This window comes from Penaeus vannamei, chromosome 4, assembly GCF_042767895.1.
Source record: "Penaeus vannamei isolate JL-2024 chromosome 4, ASM4276789v1, whole genome shotgun sequence".
Lineage (NCBI taxonomy): Eukaryota > Metazoa > Arthropoda > Malacostraca > Decapoda > Penaeidae > Penaeus > Penaeus vannamei.
In genome coordinates, this window is record NC_091552.1 from 23,095,279 (window position 1) to 23,108,730 (window position 13,452).

General features: G+C 46.2%; 2 protein-coding genes across 2 annotated transcripts in view; both read left to right on the forward strand.

The window, feature by feature from the left end:
- LOC113811390 (peroxiredoxin-like 2A) overlaps window positions 1-13,452 on the forward strand; it is a 343,946-nt gene that overhangs the window by 287,107 nt on the left and 43,387 nt on the right. The window lies entirely within an intron of this gene.
- Window positions 10,993-12,132, forward strand: LOC138861596 (uncharacterized). Its single transcript, XM_070121389.1, has one exon. The coding sequence runs from the start codon at window positions 10,993-10,995 to the stop codon at window positions 12,130-12,132; it is 1,140 nt and encodes a 379-aa protein (XP_069977490.1).

Genomic DNA, 13,452 nt, shown 5'->3' on the forward strand with positions numbered 1-13,452 from the left:
AAAGACGGCAGAGACAGATGTAGTTGGAGAAGATGGGGTTGAACGATTAGATTGTCTGCTGTGACAGGTAAAGAGAGATGGAGATGGGGAAGGCATCGAGGAACTGGCAGAGTATCTGGATTTAGACCAGAAAAGGAATTTAAGGGGAAAAGATAGGCAGTAGAGGTTATGTGGTTCGGGGTAAATGGAAGAGATATTGGGGAGATGCTGAAATGTCGTAGACACATGACAAAATGTGAACAAGATATGGGAAAGAGCGGATGCCATATGAAGGGGCAAAACAGACAAGCTGGACGAGATGTCAAAAATGGTAAATTGCGAGGGACTAGGGCGGCCGAAAGGAAAGGAGGCAGTCACAAAAAACATGACCCGAGTGTCGTAAAACATCATGCGACAGAGGACATAACCGCGTGATGGACCAGCAGAAGCATGAGTGCGAAACAAAATTGTATGAAATTGCCTGAGAGCAAGAAATTTAATGCAGGTGCTAGGTAGAAAAAGTGAAAATTTATCAAACTGGTGAGACATAGAAAAGTCTTGATGCAGGTATCTTTATAATAATAGAAATCAATAAAGTGATAAGAGCATGATCGAAGGAGCCCCAAAATCGCAAATAAAAGGAGACAGTGGCAGACATCGGCAGACTAGATTTGGGAAAAGCCATTTGAAGTGATCTAGTGCCTTTATCGTGATGGAACATAAGTGGACGGAACGAGTTTTTGGACCTCGTGTTAATTTTTGGATCAATTAGTCTTGAGAGATTATTTTAAGACTTGTATTTGACTATATAATGGAAAAAGTAATTGATTTAAGTTTCATGTTTAAGTAGGATATTAAGTAAACTTTTGAAGAAAGAAATTATATAATGGATTAAATATAAGATTTGATTTTCAAGTTTAAGTTAGCTTTTTAAGTATAAAAATAAAATGACTAGTATAAGATTAGATTTAGGTTTGAGAATATATTAGGTTTGTTTATCAAATAGGAACTGATAATTACTTTTCAGAAATCTCAGCTCTACACTGGAGAGTAAGAGTAATTAGTGTTCTGATAATTGTGGTTATCATTAAAGTATGTGTAGTGTGATCTGTCTAACCCAGGGGTCCCGTCCCAGTTCATCAAGTCACTCTTAGAATTCTGCCCTCCCTTGATGCTGGCAGCGGATACAGGCACAAATAGACCTGGTTAACCCTTGTCAATTCAATCCCCCTTTAGTGGTAGCGTGGGAGGAGACTGAGTCATTAATAGGGGTGTTCCAGTGTGAATACCACTTTCTGACGTTCAGCCTAACCATATGGTAAAATACAACTAGATTCCCTTAAGAAAAATACAAAAGTAAAAGAATATGTGCTAAAGGCACCTAAAATTACTGTCGTATGCAAAAACTAAAAGAAAGCCTTACCATAAAACAAAGACAAAACCAGCAAGTCTGGCGTCAGAGCTGAAGGCTTAAAACCCCTTAAATCCTAAAAGAAAACAAAATACGACAGTATAAAACCCGAGTCTGGTGACACCGAAACACGAAAACTAGAACTAAAAGATCACTCAGGCTTCCTACATTGAAATGTTAAAAGTTACAAATAAAACAGAGAAACAAACCAGCCAAGTTCATTTAATAATAAATAAATAAATAAAAGGATGTTCAAATCATCCAATAAAAATGTTCTTAGGATCACGTCCAGCTCCTATGCAAAGAATATCATGATCTCAGTACTTAACTTATATTCTTCCGTGATCGTCTCTGTGTTCGGTTCAACAAATATGACACTGCCGGTGGTTCAAAGCTTCGGAGGATAGCGAAACACTCGTTGACGTCTCGACTCGTACTGTTTTTTGTTTCCCTTTTCAATGCCCCGGTGACGTCACAGGCTAAACACTTTTTCAAAACATAGTCTTGCAATAAATAAGCTAAAAAGGCGCATAAAAATGAACAAAACTAAAACTAAAAGTATAAAATAGAAATCACAAGAAAAAGAAACACAATAGCTAAAACAAACGAATAAAAACACTACATAAAAATGCTTCCCCTACAACTTAAAATGAAAACTAAGTAAATACGAGACCTTAAACTTTACTGAATGTTAAAAAAAACAAATGAATAAAAGCTGATGATAAAAGGGTCATAAAAATGTCTCATTGTTAAATCATAAATAAAAACGCTCAGAGAAAACACACAATAAAAAGAGGAAACTAAAATAAACCAAAAGTAAATAAAATCGAGAAAAACAACCCAAAACCGAGGTAAGACATGTGAGACAATCCTCCAACACAGCAGTCAGAGCGGGAGAGCGGAGAGGATGAGATGCAGCACCTTACAGAATTCCTCCCCCACTCTGGGTCGAAGCGAACAGCGGAGACCTGGAAGATAAAAGCAAGCCTGAGTCCTGACAAACACAAAGGAGCGGACATAAGTTTGACAGGTGATCATAAAAGAACAGTAATATTAAATAAAATTCCCATCACCATAAAACAAAAATCAGGAGGATCTGGTAACATCTGGTTGCATCTGGACAGTCTCAACACTCCCAGGACACGACATGGTGCAGTGGAACCAACAGATGAACAGCAATCTCTACTGCAGTGTGGCACACAGCCAAGGGCACACTGACAGTAGAGTCCCTACAGGAGGCTAACAGCAGCACTTGAACCAGTGTGGCACACGGCCAAGGCGCACTGAGTCCAAGCTCCCTAGTACACAGTTAACAGCCTTGCTTGATCCAGTGTGGTACACAGCCAAGGGGGCACTGGAACCAAGCTCCCTAGTTGGGTGAGCTAACGGCAATCCTTGGTCGGCATAGCACAAAGCCTGATCGTACCAATTCAAAGTCCCTACAGCACACAGCTAACAGCAATCCTTGATTGGCATGGCACAAAGCCTGGGCGTACCAATTCAAGGTCCCTAGCACACAGGTAACAGCAACCCTTGATCCAGCATGGCACATAGCCTGGGCGTACTCGACCAAGGTCCCTAGCGCATCGAACTAACAGCAATCCTTGATCCAGCATGGCACATAGCCTGGGCGTACTCGACCAAGGTCCCTAGCGCATCGAACTAACAGCAATCCTTGATCCAGCATGGCACATAGCCTGGGCGTACTCGACCAAGGTCCCTAGCGCATCGAACTAACAGCAATCCTTGATCCAGCATGGCACATAGCCTGGGCGTACTCGACCAAGGTCCCTAGCGCATCGAAGTAACAGCAATCCTTGATCCAGCATGGCACATAGCCTGGGCGTACTCGACCAAGGTCCCTAGCACATTGAAGTAACAGCAATCCTTGATCCAGCATGGTACATAGCCTGGGCGTATTCGACCAAGGTCCCTAGCGCATCGAACTAACAGCAATCCTTGATCCAGCATGGCACATAGCCTGGGCGTACTCGACCAAGGTCCTTAGCACATCGAAGTAACAGCAATCCTTGATCCAGCATGGCACATAGCCTGGGCATACTGGACCAAGGTCTCTAGTTGTCTTCATCCCCGTTGATTGTGGATGGCTCACGGGTTATGAAATCACGCACACAGGTTGTGAGGATGGCCACCCAAGGATCATCAGGTGCAGAAGGCACCTCTTCCTCTTCCCCTTCCTCTGGATCAATATTGTCATCAGGATACAACTCTTGTGGTGGGTGATAAGGGCATAAATGATTAAAGTGAGCCCTCACAACCTTGCCAGAGTCCAGATGTTGCACCTCAAACTGGACCAAATCTTTTAGAGATCCGGGCAGGCCCTAGCCATCTAGGACCCAGGGGATGTGGCACCATCTCCTTATACCAAACAAGGTTCCCGTCTTCAGGAGCAAAGGTCCCTTTGGCTCGCTTGTTGTATGCCCTCTCATTAGTTTCGTGGGAAGCCCTGGAAGCCATCACAGCTGCCCAGCGAGCTGTCTTGAGTCTTTCTTGGAATGCACTGTTATCACTGAAGACTGCATCATTTGTGAGGCCTACAAGAAAGTATGCATGTCGACCTGTTAGGAGATAGAGGGGTTGCTCCCCTGTCGTATGATGGATTGCGGAATTAAGGGCGAGTCGCAGTTCAGGTATAAACGTGCCAGTCCCTAGGTCGATCTCCTACCACTGATCGTGGAGCTGCCTTGACAACATGGTTGGTGCGTTCCACGAGTCCATTGGCCTAGGGGTGATATCGGATGGTGAAGTGGTGTGGAGCTCGTAACATGTCCACTAGCTCAGCAAACAGGTTAGAAGTGAACTGCTGGCCATTATCAGTCTGGATGACGCGAGGTGGACCAAAGTATGTTATCCAATGGTCAAGGAAGGCATGATATACTCTTAAGGCTGTTATATCTCGGAATGGGATGATCTGGATGAACCGAGAATGTTGGTCTAAGACAGTTAATGCCCATCTCATGGGTGCCTGGCACAGGTCGAGAATGTCCAATGACACACGTTCCAGTGGATAAAAAGCTAGAGGTGCATCAGCCACTGGAACACGTTGGGCGCCCCCTCTTGACTGCTGACACATAAGGCAATGTTCAACATACTGGTGGACATCACGTAGCATATTGGGCCAGTAAAACATGTTCCGCGAATTCTTATATGTCCGATGTATACCGGAGTGAATTGCTAGAGGTGAAGTATGAGCCGCTTTCAATGCCGAGTCACGCAATCTTTCCGGAACACACAGCTGGTACACAATCTTATCTGGCAAGTGTAACAGCCAGTACAGGACCCCATCTTTCATCTCGAGGTCAGACATGGAAACTGGAGGCTTTTTTTTTCGGTACAGTGCCATCACTTAGATAGGATAAGATCTCTTAAAGTGTAGGATCCTGGTGTTGCTCCAGAGCAAGTTCTTGTGATGACAGCTTCAGAACATCTATGGCAGCAATTTGTCGCGACAGCAAGTCAGGGACGTAGTTGGTGGGCCCCTCCTTATACCTGATCTCGAAGTCGTCATAAGACAGATCATGGGCGTACCTGGTCATCCGTGGTGATTTTGTTCAATGTTTAAATATGTATACAAGAGGAGGATGGTCTATGTAGATCAAAAACTTGCGGCCATATAAATACGAATCAAAGACCCTAATGCCCTCAACAACCGCTAATACCTCAATGTCGATGGCTGGATAACGAGTTTCAGGGTCGCATAGTTTCCTAGTATAGTACGCAATAGCATGCGGTGTACCATCATGATCTCGTTGGATTAAAGCTGCTCCCAAAGCGATACTACTTGCATCTGTGTAGCTCAAAGGGTTGCGTGAAGTCTGGCTGTCACAGAACTGGAGCTGATGCCAGACGCTTTTTCAGTTCTTCAAATGCTTATTGCTGGTCTTTCTCCCACTTCCAACTCTGGCCTTTCTTTAAGAGGAGGTGAAGTGGAGCTGTGCTCGTTGCGTATCCTTCTATATGCTTCCTAAAAAAGCCTGTAGCACCCAAAAATCGACGGGCTTCCTTAACAGTTCTCAGTGCAGGTGTTGCTAAAATAGCTGCAACTTTATCTTGATGAGGTGATACACCTTCGGGAGATATGGTGAAACCCAGAAAGTTGATTGTGGTTGCAGTAAACTTGCACTTCTCTATGTTCAGCTTCAATCCAGCTGCTGCCAGCAGCTGCAGGGTTTCTTCTAGATGTTTCAAGTACTGCGAGAAGCCCTTGGAGTACACAACCACATCATCCAAGTAAGCTAAGGTGTGGTGTCCAAGAACAGATGACAATACGAAATTCATTGTCCTCTGGAAAGTGGTAGGTGCAGTACTGAGGCCAAAGGGTAGCCTCCAAAACTGAAGAAGCCTATAGCCATCGCTGAATGCTGTCTTGGGACGGTCTTCAGGATGAACCTCGACACTCCAATATGCTGCCCTTGCATCCAGAGTGGTGAGCGTATCGGATGGGCCTAAATCAATGAGCTCATCAATTCTTGGCAGAGGGAACGTATCCGCTGTTGTTACTGCATTCAAGTTCCTGTAATCCACACAGAACCTAAGTGACCCGTCTTTCTTCTTCACCAGGACAACAGGGCTCAACCACGGTGAAGTTGAAGATTCAATGACACCATTTTTGAGCATGGCATCGCAATGCTTGCGTATTGTTTGACTGGTTGCTTGCGGGAGACACCACTGGCGGGTACATACAGGTGTTGCTTGCCCTGTATCAATCCTATGCTGAATGCCTGGGATGTGGCCCACAGCATCCTCACCTCCATCAAAAAGGGTACTGTAGCTACACAGAAGACTCTGCAACTCCTGGCGTTGATCTTCTCCTAAGTGATCCAGATCAGGCATCTGGTTTTCAGTCTTTAAGGGGACTGTCCCTGGCCATAGGGGGGTCGGGGTACTTAAATTTTGTTTTTGGTCCTAACCTATTGTTACATGTCTGAGGAAACTGCCCTTCGATTGTTAGACTCCATCTCGAACTATTTCTTGATGTAACAAGGGCATAAGCAACATGGGGTGCAAGTGCATTTTCGCTCATTTGAGGTACATGGTCTTTACACTTGTTCCGACCATTCCTTCGGCTTGTGATCAAGTAATTACATGTTGATATCAGTTCAAATAATGATTGTTACACCATATGTCAATTCATGAATGATACAATATAATTTATGATGAAATTTTTATTTTTCTTTCTTTTTTTTTTTTTTTTTTTTAGTTTGCGTTAGTAGGCGTACATGGCAGTTTGAGTAGGCCTACATGCAAAACACGTACTGCATTGAAACCTCAGGGTTGTATAATATTGTTTAGCTATCGATTACCAAGTCTTCATATCAAATCTGCAATTATATGCAGGCGCGCGCGCGAGCGTGTGTATGTTTGTGGGTGAGCTCGTGCAAAAGTGTATGAGAGTAACCCCACGTGCACTTATGCGAATAGGTGTGTGCCCTTATGTGCATGCATGTGCGCGTGCACTTGCGAGCGTATTTGTGCACACGTGCGCACTTGCACGCGTATATGTGCTCGCGCACACGATTGTGACAATACACATGTGCGTGCGCCCCTTTTTTTAGAGTATGAGGTGAAGCGTAGAGGACGGCTGAAGGCAGGCGAACAAGTTCAAACTTGCGCGCGCGTGATCGCAGGGGTAACTATAGCATTTAAAGGGCCGCATGGCGGCGTCGGTCAGGGATTTTTTCATCATACTGTTTTACATTGTTTTATAAATCACTTATCCGATCTGAATGAAATCAAAAACAAAAGAAAGAACAATGTCTGGGCTTCTTTTTGGTCTATAGGCACATTCTAAAACAAGACGAAAAAATATAGAAAATGAACAAAATCTTTCTAAACATTTTCAAGGTAATTTATTCGTTTATCAATTTTTTAAACTTTGGTACCGACCACACTTCACAGTTTGTGTCCGATATCATGGAGCTTTTCCCCTACGAAAGAACGTTTGAATGTGCAGAGAATAACGAATGGAATTTTGTAAAATCGAACTTTTGAATTTTTAACGAATTTTTAAAACCCAGATTTTTATTTTTTATTTTATTTTTTGCTGATTATATTACATGCGATAATTCGGAAACTAAACGGAATTTCCAAAATCGAATTCATTCTCTTTATATGACCAAGAGGTTTTCTCAACAGAAAGCACATAGAAAATGGATGAGACTTGGTAGGTACCGAAGTGACCTATCAATCAAAAATCGATTTTTTAATAGCACTTAAATTCCCTTTGGCCAAAAAAATTCAAAAATGGTCAAAAGATGGGTAATGAAGTACTTTTTCATCCTACCAAAATTCATGAAAATCTGTAAGACCGTTTTCTATTTTTAAACAAAAATCGAAAATTGGCGATTTTTCAAGGACGGTCCCCCTTAAGGGCAATGGGTAATCTGAGATATTAGCACCTGCGATTGCGGCAAGGGCTTGTGATGGTGGAAGATCAGCAGCAACATCATTCGCAGTGCTGCGATAACCAAAATCCTCATTCCAAAGGTTCTGTCAAACTGGTCTTCCTCCCACTGGAAATCCTCATCTTCCCTTTGGTCATCACTCAAATCTGGACAAGGAGAGTTGCAGGAATTGTAGTCGGAAGTCTCAGAGGCTGAGGTTTCTGCCGTAAAAACAGCCTCGACAGCAGATACCATCCCCAAACATGTACCCTGTGTTAATCAAATTGGCCTTGTGCTGTTGACTGCCCACACAGGGCATAACCGTCTAGAAACAGTGCTCAGCACAAACGGTGACATGCACACAGCTGTTATTTGTGGTGTAAACAAAACATTCCCATCATCAGAGCAAGACCTTGCCACTACACCCTCCAAGAAATGCCCACTGTGTGGTGGAAGCTCTGTGGTTTTGTAAAGGTGCACAGCAGAAGAGATGTCGGGCGGTGACAAGCGAGACGGGGAAAAGCAGCTCTCTTCAGCATTCTCTGGAACATCTGGTGTGGTCACTCTCACTACACTCAACTGCAGGGATTGGGCATCAGTATAATTCACATGAAACTCCTGGCCTTCTAAAGTCAGACAGGCGCTGTCAACCTAGGACCTTGAGGACAGGCTAAAGGTGGTGGTTCTTAAAAAGTCCATCCCCAGGAGTATGTCTCCAGGAAATCTTACATCACACACAGTGACCGTATTGTGCATTTCAAGGTCTGAGTTAAGGCAGAAAACAAGGGTTACCTCACTCAGGGTGTTGATTGGTTGACCAGACACGCCTCGCAGAATACTAAAAGTCTTCCTCCGACGTACGTAGTTATGAGGATCAATCCGCTTGAGAGCTTGGGGTTTAATAATTGTCGCTTCAGATCCTGTATCAATAAAGAAGCGGAATGTAGAACCACTAACATTGAGTTCTGCAACTGGCCGTCCGGTAGGCCCTGTCACTGCCATTCCCTTCTTGAGGGGGTAACATCTCCACGTGAGGTGCTCCTTGGATCGAACCTACCAGCGATTCCTAGAGCTTGGTCACCCTGGCGCTCACAAAAGGGGCAATCTCTCTCCAAATGTCCTGGACCTTTGCAATGGTAGCATCATCGTTGGGGAGACTGTGGATCTAGGATCTCAGCCCTGGCTCTGCACTCAGATGTACCGTGAGTCCTTACCCAATGATGCTCACACCACCTCTCCAGGTGATCGATGATAAGATGGACTGGAACGCTCAATAGCTACCGGCACAGCATACAAATCCCGACACCATGGAGGGCGATTAGGGTGGTAGGGATTTTCCTCTGCAGGTGAAGTATCACTATGCCTTATGCCATTGCGGGAATTCCAGATGCACTGTGCTGTTTCGGCTATCTGGGTTGGGCTACCATCTTCTTTAGCAGAGAGGAAGTCTTCGAGCCATGCGGGGATGCCTCTCAGGAAGACCCTCTTCACTAGTTCGGATGGATCACCAATGGCCTCGCGGTGATCCCTGTATACCCGGTAGACGTGCCCTTCCAACTGCAAAAAGAAGTTCATTGGTGCCTGGCTTGGTGTCATCCGTATGTCGTATAGAACCTTGTAGAAGTCCAAGGAGGTGTAGGTACCTCAGAACTTACTATGAAGAGCTGCCTTGAATGTGTCCCATTCTGTGATCGAGTCGAAGAAAGGGGAATTAATGATTAGCTCGGCTGGACCTCTGCAGTTTGCCCGTGCTGCCTGAATGAACATCTCTGATGTGGCTGGCTTCACAATGTTCTCAATTATCCAAATCCAACTCTCTATTCCTTGGTTCTTTTTGAGCGGCTGTGAGGCAGAAGTATCCCCGCGGCTGTGAGGCAGAAGTATCCCCGCGGCTGTGAGGCAGAAGTATCCCCGCGGCTGTGAGGCAGAAGTATCCCCGCGGCTGTGAGGCAGAAGTATCCCCGCGGCTGTGAGGCAGAAGTATCCCCGCGGCTGTGAGGCAGAAGTATCCCCGCGGCTGTGAGGCAGAAGTATCCCCGCGGCTGTGAGGCAGAAGTATCCCCGCGGCTGTGAGGCAGAAGTATCCCCGCCGCTGTGAGACAGAAGCATCCCCCTTGAAGTGCGGGACAGTTTCCTTCATGAACACATAGGGGAATGGTGTGCCAGACAACCGAGACGAGGGATGTGCTGACTGGGGACGCTGAGGCGAAGACCTAGGCCGGAACTGCTGCAGCAGGGATGTTTGTGGTTCATATGTGTGCTGACATTCAGGATACAGCTGCTGCTCTGGTACTGGCGTGTGGGGCGGCTCCGAGGAAGAGGCTGAGGAGAAGAGCGGCTTCCATTAACGACAGGAGGCTGCTGATGGTGGTCTTGACACCTAGTCATGGTATGTTGTACTGAGGGGGTGAGATGGCGGACCTCTGCTAGCTCCTGGTCCCGCTGCTGAAGTTGACGACAAAGCTCTTGAATCTCTCAGTCTTGGGCACATTCCATGGGTGCAGGTGCAACACCTGACCCCTGTAGTCTTTGGCGGGCCTCAGTCAGCTCCCTGTTCCGTTCCTCTAATTGGCGGCAGAGCTCCTGAATTTCCTGTTCTCGGGTATGTACCACAGGCATGGGTGCAACGTTCATCCGCAGTAGTTGAAGGCGTGTCTCCTCCAGCTCCCTGTTGCGTTCCTCCAGCTGGCGACGGAGTTGCTGAACTGGATCCTCCTGGTCTAGTTCTCTCTCCTGTGGCTGATGGAGGTTACTGTCTGCTGGCTGTTCTTGATCTAGAGTGCCTTCCTGCATGCGATGTTCAAGGGCCTCTTCATGGCGCTGTAGTCAGGCATCATTCTGCTCCTTGTACTCCCGTACTTCTAGAGAGTTGATCTTCTCCATGATCTGGTCAAACATGGTTACTTCTGTGACCTTCATCTGGACAGCCTCGCGTACATCCGGGTTAGAACCACCTGGTATGCGGCATGGTGTTGGGGAGACTTCACAGGATGTTGGCTGGCTGCTCATCCGGATGTTTCGACGCTGCTGGAGTCTCTGGCATCGCTCCTGCCTCTCCCTGCTGTTCGGCATGCCAGGAATGCAGCAACCAAATACTCGAAGCTCCTCAGTTACAAATACAAACTACTGCTGGCGGAAAACAAAACCAACACACAACTGACAATCCATAGGATCATAAAGAAACCAGAGTTCATAAGCATGAACTGCTGCACAAAGCAAAGACGCGGCACCAAGCAGAGACGCGGCACCAAGCAGAGACGCGGCACCAAGCAGAGACGCGGCACCAAGCAGACACGCGGCACCAAGCAGACACACGGCACCAAGCAGACACACGGCACCAAGCAGAGACACGGCACCAAGCAGAGACACGGCACCAAGCAGAGACACGGCACCAAGCAGAGACACGGCACCAAGCAGAGACACGGCACCAAGCAGAGACACGGCACCAAGCAGAGACACGGCACCAAGCAGAGACACGGCACCAAGCAGAGACACGGCACCAAGCAGAGACACGGCACCAAGCAGAGACACGGCACCAAGCAGAGACACGGCACCAAGCAGACACACGGCACCAAGCAGACACACGGCACCAAGCAGACACACGGCACCAAGCAGACACACGGCACCAAGCAGACACACGGCACCAAGCAGACACACGGCACCAAGCAGACACACGGCACCAAGCAGACACACGGCACCAAGCAGACACACGGCACCAAGCAGACACACGGCACCAAGCAGACACACGGCACCAAGCAGACACACGGCACCAAGCAGACACACGGCACCAAGCAGACACACGGCACCAAGCAGACACACGGCACCAAGCAGACACACGGCACCAAGCAGAGACACGGCACCAAGCAGACACACGGCACCAAGCAGACACACGGCACCAAGCAGACACACGGCACCAAGCAGACACACGGCACCAAGCAGACACACGGCACCAAGCAGAGACACGTCACCAAGCAGAGACACGGCACCAAGCAGACACACGGCACCAAGCAGACACACGGCACCAAGCAGACACACGGCACCAAGCAGACACACGGCACCAAGCAGACACACGGCACCAAGCAGAGACACGGCACCAAGCAGAGACACGGCACCAAGCAGACACACGGCACCAAGCAGACACACGGCACCAAGCAGAGACACGGCACCAAGCAGAGACACGGCACCAAGCAGACACACGGCACCAAGCAAAGACACGGCACAAAGCAAAGACACAGCACACAGCAAAGACACGGCACAAAGCAAAGACACGGCACAAAGCAAAGACACGGCACCACCAAAAGTGAACTGGCTGGGTATAAAAGGGTTAATACAAAATAAATGAAAACATCCTAAACTAAGTGAGCCACAGTAAAACTAACTACGCGAGCTGGCGATTAGCAATAAAAGAATCTAACTCTGAAAGCAAAGTCTCCCCCCACGCTACCACTTAAGGGGAAGAGTCGTCGGTACGATCACGCTACAGTTAGTAGATACGAACTGGACGATCATTTTGCAACAAAAATTATCAAAATCGCGTAATTACATACAAAGTTAACCTTACTATCATGCGTGAAAATATGATTTTGAGAAAATGGCAGTTTTTGTCATTCATCATTACATCATAAAGGTCATACCAATGATTACCAAATGTGAATATCTACTTAGATAATTCCTTGGCCTTTAATACGAGTCCTGTGGTAGAGGGTCAGGCCTTGTTCAGGTAATTTTAGGTCATCTTTATGTCAAGGTTAGGTTAGGTTAGGTGGGAGTGTTCTCTGAAAAGTATACTTTCAGATGTCAAGGCTCCTGGTTCCTCTGTCATTTACATATCATAGTACATAATAAATCGTATATTATGTATATCTGATATATAAATGACATATTGTTAGTTTTTCAACGGGTTGAAAACAAAATATGCTTACTCCCGAAAACTTTATCAATCACACTGTTCTCCCGTCCTTGCTGCTGCTGCCTGTCTGCTGAACGCAGCCTAAACTATTGTACAGCAGTATCATACCAAAGAAATTCGCAAAAACAGCCGAAAAAACGCAGAAAATACAAGAAAAACAAAGCATGAAGCAAAAAGGGGTGTGGTAGCACGAGGGCATTTAAATACCCCATACCTTTAAACCGAGGAAAGGAGCGCATTACGCATCTGGCAACCGGCGCCCTGGGTGCGACACATGGTCATGTATCCAAACACACAGTTTGAAAAAATCGTAATTTGTGAACCGTACTGACGACTCTTCCCCTTAAGAAAAATACAAAAGTAAAAGAATATGTGCTAAAGGCACCTAAAATTACTAACTGTCGTAAGCAAAAACTAAAAGAAAAGACTTCCAGAGTGGAGAGCCTGGCTGAATGCCTTACCATAAAACAAAGACAAAACCAGCAAGTCTGGCGTCAGAGCTGAAGGCTTAAAACCCCTTATATCCTAAAAGAAAACAAAATACGACAGAATAAAACCCGAGTCTGGTGACACCGAAACAGGAAAACTAAAACTAAAAGATCACTCAGGCTTCCTACATTGAAATGTTAAAAGTTACAAATAAAACAGAAACAAACCAGCCCAGTTCATTTAATAATAAATAAATAAATAAAAGGATGTTCAAATCATTCAATAAAAATGTTCTTAGGATCACGTCCAGCTCCTATGCA